General features: G+C 43.1%; 1 protein-coding gene across 6 annotated transcripts in view; it reads left to right on the top strand.

Annotated features, from left to right (window-relative positions):
- KMT5B (lysine methyltransferase 5B) overlaps window positions 1-19,831 on the top strand; it is a 50,743-nt gene extending 30,912 nt beyond the window's left edge. For all 6 annotated transcript variants that reach the window (XM_033119847.1, XM_033119846.1, XM_033119850.1 and 3 more), the window contains 7 exons: window positions 2,548-2,713; window positions 3,101-3,210; window positions 4,632-4,798; window positions 5,085-5,104; window positions 5,186-5,322; window positions 10,771-10,967; window positions 17,796-19,831. In XM_033119847.1, the coding sequence (XP_032975738.1) occupies window positions 2,548-2,713; window positions 3,101-3,210; window positions 4,632-4,798; window positions 5,085-5,104; window positions 5,186-5,322; window positions 10,771-10,967; window positions 17,796-19,273 (2,275 nt within the window). In that variant the 3' untranslated portion in view covers window positions 19,274-19,831. The remainder of the gene's footprint in view (window positions 1-2,547; window positions 2,714-3,100; window positions 3,211-4,631; window positions 4,799-5,084; window positions 5,105-5,185; window positions 5,323-10,770; window positions 10,968-17,795) is intronic.
- The last annotated feature ends 1,910 nt before the right edge of the window (window positions 19,832-21,741 follow it).

The following is a 21,741-nucleotide window of genomic DNA, read 5'->3' on the forward strand; positions in this document are numbered from 1 at the left end:
AGTGTCCCTTCCAGGTCTGTGACTTATTCTTCTCTCCTGTTCTTAAAGCTTTAGGTGAATTTATCCCTGGCTCTGCCTTGCTTGCTAATAACTGCTTGTGTCGAGCCATGCAGTTATTTTAAAATAGGGTGTCACCACTGGTAACTCCACATTGAGCATACAAAGATTGTTTGGCTCTTTCTGTCGTTTGTAGCCTTGGCACCACCATCGTGGATTGTTCATTGTATTTGCTCATAGTGAACTATTGCTGTTCTGTTCACTGCACAAAAAATACAGGGTATCCTTTTCCCGCCATTTCCTATATTGTATTGCTTGAAGTGGTATGCCTTAGCTACCACATGCTTGGTTGTCTTAACCTCTCCTTCCTTGCAAATAACCCCCAGTGTAGGGTTGCCGCAAGAAGTGTTTAAAAACCCAATCTTGACAAAAATCACTTGTGGTATCTACAAATAAGTAGTTTACTATTATAACTGTATGGAAGTTTAGATACTTCCACAATTCTGCAGATCTTTAGATTATTTTAGTGGTGGTTCTCTGACATCATATTCTGACAATCTAAAGACATTCTAAATTGTTTAAAAGACTTCCACCTATCTGTCTGTTGGGGCTGGCATGCTGATTAATTGAAAATGGAAAATAAGGCATTGTCCGTTTGTTCGTATGATATCTCTGGGATGTGTTTCAACTGTTAGATAGCTCTGCATAACAGCTGTGAGAGCTTACCGAAACTAGCCTGTCTGTAGCTAGCAAATCCCGGGAGGTGTCAGCATGCATTATGTATCTTAAGACCTCCTGAGATACTGTCCCGGAAACAGTATTATATCTTTTCTGGACCTCATGTCTTCCCTCTTCCTTGTTCTAGTACTTTCCTTTGCTATTGTTGGCCAGCTAATTTCCCTCAGCCTCTGTTCATCTCTCTGAATCTATCCGTTATTGGGATCCTCTGCTTAGATGTCCTCTCACTGTGCCTGCCTTCTTTTGATTCTTTCCTGCCTGTAGTAATATTCGGCATTTTCTGTGGAAAACTGAATTCACCACTCTCCGCGTTGCCCATGTCGATGTCAACTCCAAAACTGCTTCCCAAACAGATCCTACGCTTTCTGATCTCCATACTTACCATCAAGTGCCGTGGCGGTGTAGTTTGTGTCATATTAACATGCATTCGCATACTGATGCCTTGTTTAACTGTTTGGTGCATGTGCATGTCTTGGTTAAATTTCCCCTTGTGGAGTTTCTTACACCGTAACATTCATTGTTCATGTACACCTTAAAAATACAACTGGCCTGAAGGGGAAAATGAGGTATCAGTCAATGAGACTGAAGTGGCCATGTCTTCTATCGTATTTTTCACCATAGCACCTGTGTACACAACACCTAATAAATAATCCTTGGTGAAGTATTGTGGCTTAAAATCTTACTGAAATGTTATGAATATATTTATGGAAGCTTATCTAGAAAAACATTCTGCGTCAGTGCTTCCTTTCCTGGAGTTTGTGCTAGATCTTATCTCAGTTTTAGCATTTTCAATTTTATGAGGTGCTCAGTTTTAATTGTTAGAGTAAGATGCATACTAGTTCAAATATTTTTTATCCTGAGCCATTAATATTTTTTTCTTAATGTATTTTATTTGAATAGCAGTCTGTAATTCCTTTTTTGATTGGATGTTTAGAAAAAGAACTTTATTTGGGAAAATAAGCCAAATGAAATTGGCATGAAAAGGAATTTTAAAATTAAAATCCAAGTACCTTTAATTATAGTACACATATTTTATCAAGACTACATCTTTAGAATGAGGGCCTTACAAACTTAAGTCTTACTTGGACCATAAATGTATCAGGTGTTATTATATGATTAGAAATGTAATATTATGAAGTCATTATAGCCGATTTTACAGTAGAAGCCTTTTACAATTCTACCCCAACAGTTTTTCTTTACATCACCAGCATAGTAATATCGTTGCTAGAGTTGTACTCCTTGCACTCTGTGTTCAATGAATGTAGTTGTCAAAGATTAATCGGACGTGGTGTTAGAACATCAAGATGTATTTCAGGACCCATTGGGATACTTAGTTTGGGGTTTGTCTGTGTACATGAAGAATGTTTTTTTTTATGGCATGGTTTTGTTTGCTTCATCGTTCTTCTGAAGCTAATGGCCTGGCACTCTCCTGGCTTGATTTCGCATGTTTTAAAAAATTCTCGTCATTCTAACACTCAATTAGAGCTCTATTCTAGGTCTTTCGTTTTGTACCTTCCAAAGGAGATGGCTGGTATAAGCCTGAATCAGACAGCGTTTGTTTGAATCATCTGGTCACCTCTCAGTTAATGAGCTAACAGTGAAATAAAAGTATTAAAATGCAGTTTGAAGAAAGAGAAGTTACATTTTCCTGGTGATCGATATTACTTAAGTAGGCATTATCAAGATTATTGAGTGTTCTCTTTTGTTCGGTCTGGCGGGTTTTGGGTGATTATCTCTTTCTCAAGATCTCTTACCAGTGGCCTAAAGATGATGGCAGATAGCTAAAGTTATTGTTTTTTTTTTTTTTTCCAGATTTCGACCTATTAAAGGAAGGCAAGAAGAACTAAAGGAAGTAATTGAACGTTTTAAGAAAGATGAGCACTTGGAAAAAGCCTTCAAATGTTTGACTTCAGGCGAATGGGCGCGGCACTATTTTCTCAACAAGAACAAAATGCAGGAGAAATTATTCAAGGAACATGTAGGTTTATTAATAAGATTAATACTATTTATCTGTTTGGATAAGAGTACAGAAAACTAAAGCCTGAATTTTAGTGAACACTGAAACTTTAAATCAGTTTTCCGTGAAACTAATCTTATGAAGATCTAGTGACATACAAGATCATTTGTATGACGATCCAAAGAGAAAAGTTTGTCGTCTAGAAGTGAGATTTGTTGTGAACTGTTCGAGGAACGCAGCCAAGCCATTAGGTACTCAAATATGTGAAATTTTAAAATACCAGCACAGTTTGTTATTTAATAATCTTTAGTTGTTTATATTGCTGGTGGTGGTTTGATTTTATAATTCTGAGAAAGTCTAGCAGGATAAACAATCTAAAGGTAATATCAATTATTTTTTCTGTTTTAGGTGTTCATTTACTTGCGAATGTTTGCAACTGACAGTGGATTTGAAATATTGCCTTGTAATAGATATTCATCAGAACAAAACGGAGCCAAAATAGTTGCAACGAAAGAGTGGTAACTATTATACTAGTATAAAGCCATGAATAATTGTGTTTAAAATTCTCTCTTAAATTACTGTTCAAGTGCTGAGAGAGTTGTGGGAAGGAATGAGGCCAGAGCTCCCCCTGAAGGAGCCAGTGCGGTGCCGCTGCGTTGGCCCAATGTCCGGGGCATAGCGATTGTTCCTTATGCCGGTCTTCATTGACTGGAATTAGAAGTCTGAATTGAATCAGATCCTGTGTCTAAGCCACAGTGCTTTCTGTTTTCCTCTTGTTGAGTCTGGGGGCCTGCTCAGTGATGGGAGGCTGAAAGGTTAGGGGTGCCGGGGCTGGACAACCTGGCTTCCAGAGGTGGTCGTTTACTGGCTTAGATGAAAGGCTGGGCATGAAGCCTTCGTGAGCCCAGGAATTTTACGGGTGGGAACTTCCTGGTGTGTTCCCGGTTTTAAAAAAGACATGTGCCAGCTTAAATAAAAGTAGTCAAGTTGAGCCCCCCTAGGATGGATGACAGCCATACATGAAAGAGGGAATATGTGACCGTATCTTCTTTCCTCTGATGCCTGTTCCCTACCTTTTCTCCCAAAGACATATGTAGCTCCTCCACCACCACCACCCCGTTATTTTTTATAGCAGAAAGCTTAGGGTCAAGCACCTGCCAGTAGAGTGGGCAGAGACCATCACCCCCCGGCTTGGGTGGTGTGCACATGAGTGCGCGTTGTCTTGGGCTGGTGGCAAGCCTGCTCGTCAGCTGCCATGGCTCCGTGTTGTAGGTGGGTGTGGAGGTTTGTGATCTTGGGGTCTGGGGACAGCTGCACTGTGTACAGTAGCCTCGAGCCGTGACATGTGGCTCGTCTGAACTGAGAAGTGCTGTATATGTGATACACTTGCCAGATTTTATATTAAATTACGTTTTCCTTAATATTTCTTATACTAGTTACCTGTTGAAATAGTATTTGGGGTGTATTGGGTTCAAATATATTACTAAAGGTAGTTCCACCTGTTTTTCACTTTCTTACTATGGCTGCTCAAAAATTAAGAGATTCTTGCCTTACGCTTCTGTGGGACAGTGCTGCTCTAGAGGGTGGTGGCCCAATTCCCAGTCCTCATAACCCTTTGCCACTACTTGTCCCTGTCTCCTTCATCCAGTGTCAGCAAGTTGAGTCAGTGCAGTAGGCATCTGAGTTCTTTGTGTTTGCAAGACATTAGGCCAGGGGCCGCAAGGGATTCCGACCCATAGGTAGCCCAGGGCCTGTCCTGCAGGACAAGGCAGCGGCACGGGGACCCGTGGCTTCCAGGTGGGGGTCCAAGGGCACCAGCTACAACACGCATGGTGAGGTCTTCTCCATTCTTGGTATTTATTGGGCAGGCTTAGTTTATTAAAAGCAGCCTTATTATTTATAATTACTAGTAATTTTTAACATCACATATTTTAAATAGGAAACGAAATGACAAAATAGAATTACTGGTGGGTTGTATTGCCGAACTTTCAGAAATTGAGGAGAACATGCTACTTAGACATGGAGAAAACGACTTCAGTGTCATGTATTCCACAAGGAAAAACTGTGCTCAGCTCTGGCTTGGTCCCGCTGCATTTATAAACCATGGTAAGCGACATTTCTCAGGTGTTAGCTCTCGTGTTGGGCAGTACTGCTAAAAATTAGAATGACTGTATCAAGCGGAGTAAGACCTTTATCTTCCTTTAAAGGAGGGTTGGAAGTACAATTTTCCCCCCAAAGTTATTAAAATAAATGTTCCTGTAGTTTACTTGAGACCTAAACGCCTATCAAAAGTCATAAAATTATATGGAAAGCTTATTTCAGATTTCTGTAATTGTTCGTGTTTCAGATCTTATCTACAGTTAATTGACTTTATCTTTTGGACATTTTTCAGATTGCAGACCTAACTGTAAGGTAAGCATAAAATTTTTTTTATCTCAAGTAGTTAGTTTCTGCTTCAAGTGCAAGTTTCTCAGTGAGTTCATTTTATTTCAGTTTGTGTCAACTGGTCGCGATACAGCGTGTGTGAAGGCTCTAAGAGATATTGAACCTGGAGAAGAAATTTCTTGTTATTATGGAGATGGGTTTTTTGGAGAAAATAATGAGTTCTGCGAGTGTTACACTTGTGAAAGGTAAAGTGTTACGATTCCGGCTTTTACGTTCTCACCACGTGATGATTCTGGGCTGTAAATCGCATTATCTTCTCATTTAAATGCAGGGGTAGTCTTATGGTCTGTAGCATCGCACCCAGTGCCGTATGAATAAACAAAATCAGAGGCTGCAGAGCTGCTGGGGGGCAGTGGCACCTGACCCTCTAAAATCTTACTGTTACCAGATGTTATTCTTTGGAGGGGAACAGAATTCAGACGTGCTTCAGGAGAGAACGAGAAATGAGGAATACCTTATACACACACACACACACACACACACACACACACACTCACATTCACACTCATACGCACACTCTTACAACACTCACAAACACACACACTCACACATACTCTTACACACTCATACACACTCTCATTCTGCCAGGGTGGGGTTGCCCCAGAAATGGCCAAGTGAAGTTTAACCGCTGACAGTCACATAAACAACCCTGGAGTTGTCTTGTGTCCTCTGGAATTTTTCTGTGTTGCTACACATACTCTTCATAATTCCTAAGTCCTGTCGCTTAGTGAGGACCCTCGTTGTGTGACCCATCAGGGTTCTGGAGTCCTTGTGGGAACCCCCAGACTTGCCTGAGCAGGACGCTTGTTCACATCACTCGTGGTGACGCCTGCAGACAAGAGCGCACAGAGGCAGTGTGTGTACAGGCTGGGCTGGGCTGGAGCTGCAGGAAGGCCCTGTTACAAGGCAGTGCAGGCTGGCATAGGCCGCATGGCGGAGCGAACCTGGGTTTGTTGAGCCCGTTTACATGCCCTGCATGGCGCTGAACACTTCTCATCAAGACTCATTCAGTCCTCCCAGCCTCCCTGTGAGAGCGAGAACTAGCAACATGCCCACACTACCGGTTCAGAAACTCGAGTACCTGAACCAGGTCAGCCTGCCTTCACTCCCTAGGACTTCTCCAGATCTGAGCAGAGATAGCTGGTAGTGCTGCTTCTCCCGCTTAAAACACCCAGCCTACAGCCAGTCATGCTCGGGAGAGCTGGTGGGTTCCCTAGAAGCCCCATTTTCCTCTTTCTGGGTAGCCAGAGGTTCCCCCGGTGTAGAGGGTGAGGGGGATACAATTTATCTTTTTCTATATAAAAAATGGTTTAAACATTAATTAAATCTTTGAGCAGCCCACAGAAAGACCCTTTAACCTATGAAGTAGTTTAATTATAGTTGAATACTGCTCTACAAGCACTTTATAGAGACAGCGTAGTTACGTAGCAGCTGCTGCCTCACATCCGGTGTCGGCTGCCTGTGTGGAGTCCTGTGACTGCATTTCATTGGCTGGAGCAGCTGAGCTACTTTTGTGCCTCAGTTACCCCATCTGTAAAGTGGGATAACATTGGAAGCTATTGCATAGCTTCAGGGTTGTTGTGAGGACATCGTTTCATATACATCATGTAGAACAGCACAGTTAATACTCCGATATTAGCTATGAAGTTATATGAAGTGCCTTCTGGTTATTTCCCCGTTAAAAGGGACACCCCAGGAAGACACAGATTTTTACCTTTTTTATTGACTGCTGTCAATAAAATCCCCAGCATTCAAAACAGTACCTGGTATTTAATCGGTGCTTGATAAATATTTGGTAAATGAATGATTGAATGGGGCAAATAATATGCTCATAAGGTTTTGGAGGCTGCCCTGAAAAAGGTAACCATACACATAGGATTCACTCCAGCCTTGAAACAGCTTTTTCTCTAGATCAGAACTGCACATGTCATCACATTCTTTGGACAGGTTAGTTCTCTTTATGGAGCCTCAGTTTCTCAGTGGTAATGTGGACGTAATCCCACCTATTCCGCAGGCTTAGTGTAAGCAATAAATACAAATGTGCAAATCCTTCTAATTGGAAGGGCCGAATGCAGGACAGTAGGCATGGTTATTGTCAGATACTTAAGCAATTTGACTTAAAGACTGGCTGTGAGTATTCTTGAAATTCCCAGGAACACCAATTGTTTCTGCCTTTCCAGAAATTAGGGGAGAGGATAAGACTGGTCAAAAGAATGCATTCAATTACTAACCAGATATTAACTGACTAGTTAGTTCCTTTACGTTGGGCCCCACGTGCGTGGTAAACAAGACTGGCACAGTGCCAGCTGTGAAGGCGGCGTGGTAAACGGGACACACACACTGCACTAGATGCCGAAGGGTAAGGAGCTGTGGCCCAATGAAGAATTGCGAGTGGACAGAATGTTTACAAAGGCACTAAGATCACAGGTGAGGTGGCCAGGATACATTTGATGCATATTTCTGGGCTGTGACCATCCTGACACAATAGCGATTGTAATACGTTCCTAAGTAAGGTCTTCAGATTTCACTTGAGAAGGTTTGAGGAATAAAATCTAATGAGGGACCAAAAACTACGAGGGACCAAATTGTATTAAAGCTTATATGAAAGTATGTCTGATGATAGCCAAGAAAACATTTCTGAAGTATAGAAATTTAGGGGAGATTTGCCTTAACAGATATTAAAAATTACTATGAAACTATTATAATCAAAACTTGATGGTACTGGCCCAGAATAGACAAATAGATAAGCGGACATAATAGAGGCAAGTATGATGTTGGAAAACGTATTATTGATCCACAGTTGAGAATCTGCATATGTGGAAGCCCGATTTTCGATTATAAGGGTGGTTGGTGCCCCTAACCCTCGTGTTGTCAGGAGTCAACTGTGATTCACTGTGTACCTGGAAGAAAACGAAGCTAAACTCCCGTCTCACACCATATACAGGATACATTCCAGATGGGTTAAAGATGTAAATTAAAAAATGCAGAACTATCAGGGAAATAAATTAGGAGAATATATGTCTAACCTTCGAATAGTGGAATTCTTTTGGAAGAATTAAGACAAGAAACAGTGATCATGAAAGTTTTTGAATGGCCGAAAGTAAAGTCGAAGAAATGATAAACTGAAGGGGGGAAAATGTACCCATATGGCAAAAAGTTCATATAATAACAAAAAGGTCCTGTAAGTTCATAAGGAAAAGACAGACTCCAATAGAAAAGAAAGGTAAGGAAGATGCTGCAAAGAAAATGATATGGCCGTCAACAAGGAAATTAAAACAATAATTAGGTGTTCATTTTCACTCCCAAATTGGCACAAGTTAAGAGGTACACTGTATACTTACTGCTGGTGAGGATATGGAGAAACAGGCACAGTGTAATTAGGGCCCTGAATTGCTGTCACTTTGGGGGAAAGTAATCTGGCAATGTTTGTTAAAAATAAGTGCACCCGTTTACCTAGCAGTCCCATATGGAAGAACCTATCCGGTGGAAAGACAAACACTAGTTACCAAGGGTTTGGTTGCAAGAGCAGTACGGCAGCAGTGTTCACAGTGGCAGGCAAAACCTAAATGCCCCACGAGTTTCAGTCATCACTGATGGGCATGATTGATACATTATGGAATATTTATTCTATGTAAATAGTACAGCTTTGTCAAGACATATGTTCAATCCAGATTTATTTGTCCATGATATAATGATAAGAAAGCTGGGTGCTGAGTGAGTGTATAGTACTATCCTTTGTTTGCTTAAAAAGCAATAACGATGTAAATAGGTGTGTAGACTATGGTGAAAGGAGTGGAAGCTGACGTGTTGGCAGAGGGTTGACACTGGTACCTCGGGGCTATGGGGACACAGGGTTGGGAAATGCTGTCAGCTTTGGCTGACATGTATATCTATATGTACATCTATAGCTTAGGATTAATCTGCTGGTTGCAGCAAGCATGAGCATGTGTTACGTTCATAAGCTAAAAAGAAGAAATGAGGAAAGCAGAAAAACAGATGAATGGTAGGGTTTTACTTTAAAAAAACTCTAATATCCAGATAAAATAATTCCAGCACAGTCATTTATTTTGTATTTAAGCATACTGTAAGTATGGCCCATCTTTCTAGAAATAAACCAAAAATGTTACAAGTTATGGTTAAAAGGCATGGAATATCTGCAAATAATTATTTTCTTAGTCTATATGAAATAAAATAGCCTATAAGACTTATGAATTTATTTTCTGAGTACATTTTGGGGTGGATTGGAGTGTAACTGGTTGCCTGCCTTGGTGAAGGTTACGTAGAGGATTTTACAGCGATTTCTAGTGCAACTTTCGAAAAAAGAATTGAGGGAGTCCCACAATGAGTGTTTTGTTGTTGTTTTTACAAAAGCATTAATAAAAGTAGAATTCCAGGTCCATTCTGGGAAGGTGAAGAAAGCTCACTTTACTTACCAAAAATCGTTTCTGCATTAGGTTTAGATCTTGTTCCCTAGCAGTAAGAGTTAAAAGAGGGGGCAGATAAAGTAAAATTGTTGTCCCTGAGCAAGAGGTGAAACTGATTTCTTGGGGGAAATCCTGAAGGAAATGAGTTACATGGATTTTCTTGGAGGGCAAGATTGCCCTCCTACTGGAGGGTATTCACAATTCAGCCACAATTCCAGAAGCTGTTACTATGTGGCTTCTCTTTAATAAGCTAAGGCCAATAAAATGCAAGTCTTCAGTGAAGGCCATTTAGGCCAAAGAGATTTCCCTCTTCTCAAATGCAGCATGTAGTGCTTTTGTTAACTTCATTAGTGTGTAATTTAGTACTCTTTTGAATAGAGCTGAGAGAAATTTTCTTTTATACAGTGAACCAAGCAAAGATCTGCAAAGCTGGATTCATTAAGGAAGTTTACGAGACCCTCTTCTAAAGAACCCTCACTTCAGAAGAATTTATACAAATATAAATAATTAAAGCAGTTAGAAATCATTCTCATCCAGTGGTTAAAAGCAAGTCTTTTAATGTCTTTTCTTCAGTAATATTTTACTGATTTAATTATGGTCATTTATGTTTATTTCAATAACTTTAAAGGAATTATTTAACAGTTTTTATTCTAAAAGTCAGATTTTCTCTAATATAATCTGGCCTCCTTATATAGAATTTCAATTAGGATTTGTTTATATCTAACATTAAGCTCTAAGTAATGACTTAATTGATGGAAATTCTCTGGTTTCTTTTTTTAATTCCTTCATTCTCAGTAATCAGTAATGTAGTGTTAAATTGTGCAGAACAAAGCTAGAGTATAACTAACAGGTGGGTTATTTAAGCTATAATTTAGACCTATCTATTGCACCAACCAGCTTTGAAATTGAAGAATTAGTTATTTATTTTTACCTCCATAATGAAATTCTACAGGGTCCAGTAGTTCCGCATGGGCGATTAACAATTGACAGTAGTCATAACAGTTTGTTTTATCTAGAGTTTTTTCATGTGCTGATTGTATCTACATAGTTCATTTCTTTAGAGAGTCCTAGGCTTGGCAGATTTCCAGTGACGACTGATGCCTCATCGGTTCGTCACATCTGTTGATGTGATGTGGCCACGTGCCCTCAGCAGCTGGGGTTATGGTGAGAGTCCGCTGTTTGTTTAACGTGTACTGTTTTCTCTTTCAGACGGGGAACTGGTGCTTTTAAATCCAGAGTGGGACTGCCTGCGCCTGCTCCTGTTATCAATAGCAAATATGGACTCAGAGAAACAGATAAACGTTTAAATAGGCTTAAAAAGTTAGGTGACAGCAGCAAAAATTCAGACAGTCAATCTGTCAGCTCTAACACTGACGCTGATACCACTCAGGAAAAAAACAATGCAAGTAAGTAAGGGAGGTTTGATAAACGTATCTTTTTTTTTTTTTAAGTGTTTTCACACAATTTGCTTTCTAAAGCGTGCTTCAATAGTTTTGATCTTTTAAATATTGAGAGAAACTCTGGGACTCACACCCTTCAGCAGCATTGCAAGGTTCTAGAAATTATTTGAGTACAAAAGTCTGTATCCCCCCTCCAGTTGCAATACAGTATTCGAGACAGAATTGTCTGCTTTTCTTGAGTAGTTGGTAACTGGATATTAAATCTTCGTCATGTGTTCCAGGGTCATCATAGGTTTGAGAGAAACATTATCAAGGTGTTAGTTTCACTATAATTAGGTCGTTAGGTCCTACAAGAAGACAGGACTGGGGGGCTCATCCAGGCACACACGTGTCCCCGCGCCTGGCCAATCTGTAGGATGGATGATGGACTTGGGAAGCTCAGAGCTTCTGGCCTCAAGACTTCCGCTTGTTTGCTACTTAATTGCCTTTTTCAGAATGAACTGACCCATTCACTAAACCACCAGTTACCAGACTCAGAATTGTGATAAAATAGCATTTTAAATGTCACTGTCCTATGACATGGTATGTCAGCCACTACCGAAAGTAGCAAGAGAGATGAAAAGGAGGAATGAAGCAAGCTTTAAGATACCAGTTGTGTGTGGGGGCAAGACCTAATGGAACTGGGAAAAGAGAGAAGGAAGAATAAAGAGAAAAGAGAAGAAAGCCTAAACGAGCAAATGAAAGCACGTCCTGTTTGTGGAGCTTTGAAGTCTTGGAACCATTCTGATTGCTACTGTTTCCTGTCTGGGTAACACCAGTTTTCTCTAGTTCCACTAAAGTAGTAGGTGCTTTAGTCTGACTTGTCTCTGACAGGAATAAAGTTTTAAAGTTTTGCCTTGGGGATCCCTGAAGTATGCCTGTTTGGGCACTCCACATGTCCACATGGCACTTAAGTCCCCTCTGAGATCTGATTATTTTAGGCTCTTCTCCTCCAGATGTTTTCAGCCCAACACCGAGTGCTCCCCTCCCTTACAGAAAATCCCGAAGGAAAGGGAGGGTGTGTCCCACGATGGCGAATGTCACTGCTGTGAATTCTGAACCTACCTGCTGCTGGGAGTCAGAAACCAGACAGAACCTCTAGTGTAAAGCAGCACTGTATATCTCTTCCGGGTCATGTCCAAAGTGAACGAAAAAGAGCAGTTAGTCCGTCATTCACTGTTGATTGTTGGTTCTGATAATAAATGCAGCATAACCAATGTTCGTTTTCCGAGTCTGGTTCCTTGGTGAAACTGGAGACTTGTAAAACCCGTGTATAAAAGTATACATAGAAACACGTAGGAGCGTGCTGCCGGCCGTACGTGCAGATAGCCATGTGGCTGTCACGTTGCGTGGCTCTGTGACATTCGTGGGGGAGTTTTGTGTTTTCGTGCATTAACTATATTTCTGATGGATAGATACTGAACTCAGTACACCAGTTACCTTAAAAGATTGGGATACAAATGTTTTTTGGAAGGTGTTGAGTGTACTAACTACCATGTGATCAGCGGAGTATTTATTAAACCAAATACTTATTAAAAACCTGTTAGCAGTTGAAGAGGTAACAGATGTTGGAGACTCGGGCCCCTCCCTCAGGGAGCTTATGCCTTAGCTCCAGGATAGGACAAGTGCACAAGCAACGATGCAGAGCTGACTGATGCTTTTTACAGAAAAAGCAGACATTTTCTAAAGTTTAGAGGGAACAAGGAACCCTCTGAGCTGTAGTCTCAGCATTGCAGAATAGAAGTCGAGCCCTCTCCTGGGGCCACTGACATTAGGGCGCTTACTCTATGCAGCTGACCCTTTCTGCAGAAGGATTGTCTCGAGGAATGCCAGGGTGAGTGGAACAAACTTTGAGGGCCACGTGGCACAGTTGGTAGACATGGCTCAGTGCTCTGGAGGAGCTGGGGGCCTAGTCCAGCCTTCGCCGAGGCCATCTTACACCCGCCCAAGTTCAGGCTCGCTCTCATGCATTCTTTCAGGCTGTATTTCTTCTGTTTGTGTCTTGACCCTCCCTTCTACCTGTTTGAAAGAAAGCCTTTTGAAACTGTAGCTGGTAGCAAAGCCAGAACTGCCTGAGCCTCTCTCCAGGGGAGGTCAGCAGACGTCATGCGGGCAGATTCCAGTGCTTTCCCCCAACACGTAGCTGCCCGTGTTTATCCTGCCATCTGTCTAAAATTCAGTGACACAGGAGCTGCCTTCTTTGAATAGCATTTCTGCTATCTTTAAAGAAACATTTCTGCCTAGTCGGAAGAAAAATTATTCCTTCCTTCCATGCAGATCCTTTTTGAAAGGTGTCACAAGAGCCACGCCTTGACTGTTCGCTCTAGCATCCAGACAGAGGAGACAACAAGAAACCCATGTCCACATACTCAGTCCGCAACCCTGCACTACAGTGCCGTTCTTAGAAGATTGTGGTGTTTTAGGCCTCTGTGCCTCGGGGGCCAGGCCACCCCCCACTGGCAATGCCGTGATACGGGGTGTTTGCCATGACAGATGCCACAAGTGGGTGCAAGACCCAGCAGACTCGGAACGAGTTTATTTTACCTGAGGAGCGCCTGTCCCAAAGGTCGTGCACTGGTCCCTCTCTGGCCTGTCACACATCCCACTAGTGGATCGGAATGTTTCCTGCTAAGCCTACAGGCTGCTTCACAGGCCTTCCCAAGCCTGCTCCCGGCAGCCATTGCCAGTCTATTGGGCACGTACGGTGGAAGCCGCTTGTTGTGCCTGCAGAACACCTTGAATGAAGGCTCGAGTTCTGAAGGCGTCAGCTGTGTGTAGTCCTTGTGTTACTGCGGTTCACACTGGCCGCGTTTCTGGGGCTTTTCCAGTACAGAGCATGGACGCAGCCCTGCCACGCAGGAAGCATCCACGGCATGTTGCTGCTCTCGTATCTGGCTGTAGTTCTTGAAGCCCACGCAGGGCTGCCTTACGACTTTGAAGACACTCTGAAGTGACCGTGGTGCCATGCCATGGGTCCTTTACCCATGAGTTGGGACTGGCACCGTAAGAACTGTGGCATAGAGTTCCTAAAAATGTGGGGTCTTGAGCCATAGACCGCAGTTCAAATCCCGTCTCTGCCACTTACCAACGGACGGTCTTAGGCACACTAGTCCAGTAAGTTTGGTCCTCACTGAGGGGTGACAGCTCTTCAAAGAATGCTTATTAGGATTGAGATTGTACTCATTTGTACAGCACCTACCGTATAGTAATTGCTAAGAATGTGTCTCCATGTACAGTTACTGTCTAGGTTTACGCATTTGGGATTGGTCCTAGCCACTAGGGGGGCACACAAGGCGTGTGAGTGCGGAAGCCAGCGCAGCCACAGGCACGCCTTACCTCCACTGACGTGTGTGAGAACACTTAGTCTCCTGCCACACTTCTGTTAGTGGGCCACGGTCCTGCTCCTGGGGCCTGCTGTCGCTGCCATTGCACAGTGCCCCCAGGACCGTGGGGGCCAGTGAGGAGCCCTGGGCACTTAACTGCACGCTCATCTCAGTCACTTTCCGTGCACTTCTCTTGCCCGGTGTGTCTGTCTTGTTGGACCGTGACTTGATCAGCACCTTCAGCTGCATTTTTGATGAGCTCGTGCTTTTCAGACCAAATGAGAATACCCTGACAAATACGTAACCGTGTACGTGAACGCTGTGGGAACAGTACGTAGCATCAAGCACAGTCTATTGTGTGCTGTTTAGAACACAAACGCTGAAGTGCTCGGGCAGTGGTTCGCTGCGGTCAGCTAACAGTGGCTCCATCAGAGGGGGGCAGGGGCAGAACCCAGAGGCAGAATCACCATCAAATGAGATTCAGCCGATGGATTAAAGTAAGTGCCCGAGTGAGGGGAATCTGGGTGTCCTGACATAGGTGGGAAGAAGAGTAGCCTGTCGCAGGAGAAAGCCATGACAGGCTTCCTGAGAGAAGTGTTTCCTAAGCGGAGGCTTAAAGGGGGTGAGAAGGTGAAGCATGTTCTGAGCAGAGGAGTTTTATAAAGGAAGCCGTGGGGAAGAGTGTAGGACTTGAACAAGCAAAGTTTATGGCTGGAGTAGAAGGTGGGAAGAACGGATGTGACCATAATTTAAAACTTTGAACTTTATTCTTAGGGCATTAGGTTATTGATGTTTCAAGGCCAGAGGTGGCACGGCATACTGGGAAAATCATCCTGGCTCCATGGTGGAGGATGGAGTATTGGGGAAGCAGTACTGTTTCCCGGAAAATAAGACGGGGTCTCATATTAAGTTTTGTTCCAAAAGACGCATATTAGGGCTTATGTTCAGGGAATGTCATCCTGAAAAATCATGCTAGGGCTTATTTTCTGGTTAGGTCTTATTTTCCGGGAAACACGGTAGGAGAAGGCTGGAAGCTGTTGGCCATAGTTCAGTCAGGAGACTGTGGCATTGGTAATGGAGAGAGGGAGACAGTGACATTGCAGGAGTGGACTCCAAGGGGCTTGATAGGGGGAGGCGGTTAGGGAAAGCAGGTGTCACGGATGACTCCCCAGTTTCTGCTTGGTCAGCTGGGTGGGTGGTGCTGGTACTGACCAAGATGGCGAACATAGTAGGAAAAGCAGCCATAAGACTTGCTGGTGAGTTCAGTTTAAGCACGTACCCTGAGACAGCCCCAGAGGGCAGTCCAGATGCCAGCAGGCATTTGGCGATACGGATCTGTAACACGAGAGAGAATCAGGCTAAAGAAAGTGGTTCGGGAACTGCCGGCAGGTCGATGGGAATAGCCATGGGGGAGTGGATGCTTATCACCCAGACACTGGTTTCCCGAGAGCCTAGGACAGCTGAGGCCTGAGGAATTTGGTCTGAGGGATAGATGGAAGAACAGTGTTCTTCCTCATGGAAGGCCAAGGCGAGGGGGGTTTTCAGGATAATGAATGGTTAGCAGTGTTGCATTCTGCGGAGAGGTAAGGGCTGAAAAGACTTCGCTGGGTTTCGTGACCAGGAGGCTGTCAAGTTTGGCAGAGGCTGTCTCAGAGGGACAGGCTGGATCCAGATTGCAGGGGGATTGCTGTTGAGAATACGCTGTATGTGTGATTATTGTGTAGACCTGATTGCAGGTGCAAAGTGAGAGTGGGGTGGGGAAAGGAAAACCACGGTTGAGAACCACTAAGCCTGGTCATAGAATGGTCCTCAAAGAGTCAGGCTGAGCAAAGGACCACCATAGCCCCATGCGAGAAAGCTGAGCACAGAACGCCGGTGTGTATTTCCATCAGTAAGCACATCTGCTGGAAGAACACCTTTGGCAAAAGAATTCCCTGAATATCTTTATATGTTAAAACTAGTTTCTAGCAAGTTCTGTATAATTCCCGTTCATATACATCAGTTGTTCTCTCTTTGAGTGCTCCTCCTATTCAGCAAATAAGTGGCCTTAGTAACTGATGTGCACAGATACACATGCTCTTGGTTCAGTCAGTGGGTCTCATTCCGGGGAATTGTGCTGGTTTGGGGACCTCAGGGCCATTTATGAGCCAGTCGTCTTGAGTACAGAGCCTTCTATTCTTGGTGGTTTGATATTTTTGGAATGCTTGTTACTCATTCTTGCTCCTCTCAATAGAATCTAATGGTGATGGTGACTGACTTGCTTAGCCATGCAGAAGGAACAGCAGTCGCCCTGGCAACCCTCGGGCGTGTAGTAAGCGACAGTCTTTGTCGGGCAGTGTGCTGGGCTTACCCACGTTCATTGTTTTATTCTCCCTGTTTTCTGGTGAGAGATGGTGATTATTTGGCCATCTCTGCTTCCCCCGTGAATGATTTAACGGGGTATTCTGATGGGGAAGAGGTTTGCAGATGGAGAATGAGGGGGGACTAATTGAGAAATTGACTCATGTGAAATACTGTAAAAATAGGTGTAAATGTCAGTGCAGAGAAAAAAACAAAACAGCAAGATGGCAGAAAGTGGCAAAGTCAGGCTCACAATGGGAGCAGCTTGCACTCGAGTCGCACATAAGCCTTCTGAAAAGCCACTCACCTGTCCCATTAGCTCTCAGGTGGTGGTTCCCAGTAGGATCATCGCAGCCTTTCTGGAGGAGGGATGTCGGATCCCCCTTTGTCCTGAGAGTAATGCTAGACACTGCTTCCCTCTTTCAGTTTGATTGTTGGCCCCAGGCCAACAATGTGAGGGACAGGGGGCGCCTCACAGCACTGAGGGAACAGCTTAGAAAGGTGCAGTTCGTTTGGGTGAATCTCTGCTGGGAATAACAATATATGGTTCTTAGGACCCCTTCTTCTTGTTTGAAACCACTGTGATAGAATTTGTTGCTTTGAGCCCATTCGTAATACTGTGTTTCTGTTCTGTGTTACTGGTCAAGTAATGTGCTTACTTGGAGTTAATGAGTAATGGATTCTAGAAACCTATTTAAAATGACCATTTGAAGAAGAATTTATGAAAGAAAATTAGTATGATTTTTACTTAGCTTCACTTCAAATCTTTTATGTGGTAAAATACTAAATCAGGAAAAGAAACACTTATAATAGTTTGGACCAGTGTCGTGATAGATAAAGGACAACCTTAGAGTGAAATCTAGGTACCTGCTGTGCTAAGAGCTCTTTAACCACCAAATTACTCAAAAATGAATAGATGCTCCATAAATTAGAGGCAGGAATTAGAGAACATAAAACAGTGTAGGGGGTGCTTATGCGCTGGCAGAAACTGAACTGGGTCTGCCTGCCTTCCATGTGTTCGTATAATCTAAACATGTCATAGCTGAGAGCGGGTCGGGGTGTTGCTTTGTTGAACATGACTTGTGCTAAAGGCTGTTTTTCATCTTTTTTTTTCTTTCTTTAAACTTTGCAGCTTCTAGCCGAAAATCTTCAGTTGGTGTGAAAAAGACCAGCAAGAGCAGAACATTAACTAGGCAATCTATGTCAAGAATTCCAGCTTCTTCCAACTCTACCTCATCTAAACTAACTCATATAAATAATTCCAGGGTACCAAAGAAACTGAAAAAGCCTGCAAAGCCTTTACTCTCTAAGATAAAATTAAGAAATCATTGCAAACGGCTGGAGCCGAAGAGTGCTTCGAGAAAACTTGAGATGGGAAACTTAGTACTTAAAGAGCCTAAAGTAGTTCTGTATAAAAATTTGCCCATTAAAAAAGAAAAGGAGCCAGAGGGACCAGTACAAGCCGCCATGGCTAGTGGGTGCTTAACGAGACATGCAGCGCGAGAGCACAGGCAGAGCTTTGGGCGCGGCGTCTCCCCTCGCGGGGAGGCCGCTCCCGGCACGTACACCACCAGACGGTCCGTGCGGACGAGAATGAATTTGAAGGAGACCTCTGACATCAAGCTTGAACCAAATACGCCGGATGGCTATAAAAACAGCTTGTCGGAACCTTGCCCAGACAGTGGCGAGGAACCATCTCCTGTGACACAGCAGGAAGAACTGGCGCGTGAAACTGCACAAAAGGGGGAAGCAGAGTGTCCTAAGAGTGACAGCAGCATTGCAAAAAAGAAGTCACGCCAAGGAAAACTTGTGAAACAGTTGGCAAAAGCAGACGAATCCACTCTCCTGCATGATGTCCCCGGGCAGGCCGGGGGGGTGCCAGATGTGACGGGGTCCCACCCTGACCCGGACGAGCACAGCGGCATGGAGGGTGTGCCCGGCAGCTACGTGGACTGGGCCCCTTCACCTGTGGATGGGTCAGTTGTGACGTCAGACGGCTTCAAAACAAAAGACAGCTTCAGAACTGCAAAAAGTAAAAAGAAGAGGCGAATCACAAGGTATGATGCACAGTTAATCCTGGAAAATAACTCCGGGATCCCCAAATTGACTCTCCGTAGGCGCCATGATAGCAGCAGCAAGACAAACGACCAAGAGAATGATGGAATGAATTCTTCAAAAATAAGCATCAAGTTAAGTAAAGACCATGAAAACGATAACAATCTCTATGTAGCAAAGCTTAATAATGGATTTAACTCAGGATCAGGCAGTAGTTCCACGAAACTGAAAATCCAGCTAAAGCGGGACGAGGAGAGCAGGGGGACGTATACAGAGGGCCTTCATGAAAACGGGGTGTGCTGTAGTGACCCTCTTTCTCTCCTGGAGTCGCAGATGGAAGTCGATGACTACAGTCAGTATGAGGAAGAGAGTACAGACGACCCGTCCTCTTCGGACGCAGACGTGGAAGAGGACGAGTATGACGATGAGTTTGAAGATGATTTTATCCCTCTTCCTCCGGCCAAGCGCTTGAGGCTTATCGTGGGGAAAGACTCAATCGATATTGACATTTCTTCCAGGAGAAGAGAAGATCAGTCTCTGAGGCTTAATGCCTAAGCTCTTGGTCTTCATTGGACCCAGGGTAACTACTTTAAAGAAATAAAAAAAATTCCAGTCCATTATTCCTCAACTGAAACATGTTAGCGGCAGCACTTCTCGTTTCTTCACTTATCAGCATAATACTGTAGAAAGTGTACAGCGTACTGACTCTTCTGAAGTCTGATTTGTGCAGATTTTTATTGTACTTTTTAAATAGCCTTCTTATGTGCAATTCTGAGTTAGAGGTAAAGCCCTGTTGTAAATTGAAAGGCTCAAGCAAAACTGTACAGTGATTGCAACTGTCCACACAGGACGTCGAAAACAATAATGTGGCTACACAATTTTTTTTAACCTGAAGAGCATCAACTGGCTCTTTAATATATGACTAAATAATTTAAAACAAATCATAGTGACAGCATATGAAGGTTTTCTAGTATATGCTAATATCACCAGCAATGATCTTTGGCTTTTTCATTTATTTGCTAGATGTTTTCCCCTTGGAGTTTTGTCAGTTTCACACTGTTTGTGGCCTTGGTTCAATAGCAGACCATTGGTTGGGAGTCTGACTGGTTTCTTTAAAAAAAAAAAAAAAAGAAAAAGTACAATGACATGCGTGACAGCTGACTTTTCAGTACGTTATATGTACAAGGGTGACAGTGCAGGATGAGTTTCGATCCAGCGTATTTATTGCTTGTCATGTAAATTAAAGATCTTGTATTTAACACTTTTCAATCCTTTTAGAGAAAATTGTTCTTTGCAAGAATGATTGGTGCTTATTTTTTCAAAAATTTGCTGTGAACAACGTGATGACAACAAGCAACATTTATCTAATGAACTACCGCTATCTTAATTTGGGTCTTCGAGTTTTCTGTTGCACTTGTAAAATGCTACAAGGAATATTAAAAAACTCTATTCACTTTAACTTATAATAGTTTATGAAATAAAAACATGAGTCACAGCTTTTGTTCTGTGGTAACCTATAAAAATGTTGTCTTTGAAATTCAATGTAAAGAACTGAAAACAATGTATATGTTGTAAATATTTGTGTGTTGTGAGAAATTTTTGTCATAAGAAATTAAAAGAACTTACCAGGAAGGTTTTTAAGTTTAGAAATATTCATGCCAATAAAATAGGAGATTATAAATATATAGTTTTAAGCACTGCATCAGTGGGCGTTCTCGGCTTATGTTAGTTTATGTATGAAAATATCAGAGAGTTTTTGACTATATTATCAATTAAACAAAAGAAGAGTCAGATTTAATTTGTTTTTTTGAAGCACTTTGAGAAGAGAGATTAATTTTAAGTAACTTAATGAGCAAAATTTCGATTACTGCTTTATGTTCAGTACCGATCTTATCATTTCTCTGGATTATTTTACAAATTATTGGACAAAGAATTTGGGGAGATAAATCTGTAACAGGTGTTGGACGCCAATGGGACTCTTATTTCTGGGAGATGTGTACATGTACTTGCGGATATACGGTGTTCCTAAGTAAAACCAATTTAGGGGATTCGTGTAGTGTCTGTAGAAAAGTAGCCCATGTTTGAAAATGTTAGAAGGAATCTGCAGAGAAGGAGAAGTCCAGTGGAGAAAACCCCAGTGCTTACTGTTAACTGCTGATTGAGTCCTGCCAGTTTCCAGGTTCTGGGACAGCCTTTAAATTAAGTTCCTTAACACTGTTGTTGCCAGTGGGTTCCAAGTAGAAATTAATAGTTTTCATAAAAGGATTTTAAATTGAGAATCTTTTTTCTCCTTCCATTCTTCAACTACACCTTTAGTCTGGTATCGTCGTTCTCGTTTGTTACGGTGCAGTTTCACCCCTCAGGGTATCAGTGTGAAGGCACGCGGCAGACTCCTTGCACACACACTCACGCCCGCTTTGCTCCGTCCAGAGTCCTCACCTGCGAAGCAGGGCAGCCCCCAAGGTCTGTCCCAGGCACTCGGAGCACTTTACAGACCGCGTCCAGGCCTCACGGTGTCCCTGTGTGGGACCAGTGGGACCCACGCCACTAAGGCAGATCAAGCTTAGACCCTGTGTCTGGAAAGGACCAGAGGGCAGAGGGTCACCTCTTTCATTCCCCCCTCAGTCTGGAGTGTCCCGTAGAGGGTCAGAGACCACACTTGGAACTCTTTCTCGGGATACCAACAGTAGCCATTTCAGGAATTTCAATCTTAAGGAAAACAAGGAATAAGAGATCACATTTCCCACTTCTCTCCATGTGAAAGCTTCATTTCAGTAACTTACTGATAATGTTTGTTTTCACTTGATTGCGGCCTTGTCCTTGAGGCTGACCTTCCCATGGGTCTGAGCGGTGGCACGCAGTAGCGGGCCCTGCCTTGGGAGTCCAGTGTGCACAAGCGCTCGGCAGCCACTGCTGACGCCTTCCAGGGAAACTGAATTTCCGTTTTTAAAGCTAGGGGCCTCAGAGCTGTGTGGCGTGGCGAGCCCCACGCACTGGTGACCACTTGGAAGAGGTCAATAAAA

Source organism: Rhinolophus ferrumequinum, chromosome 11 (assembly GCF_004115265.2).
Source record: "Rhinolophus ferrumequinum isolate MPI-CBG mRhiFer1 chromosome 11, mRhiFer1_v1.p, whole genome shotgun sequence".
NCBI classification, from domain to species: Eukaryota; Metazoa; Chordata; class Mammalia; order Chiroptera; family Rhinolophidae; genus Rhinolophus; species Rhinolophus ferrumequinum.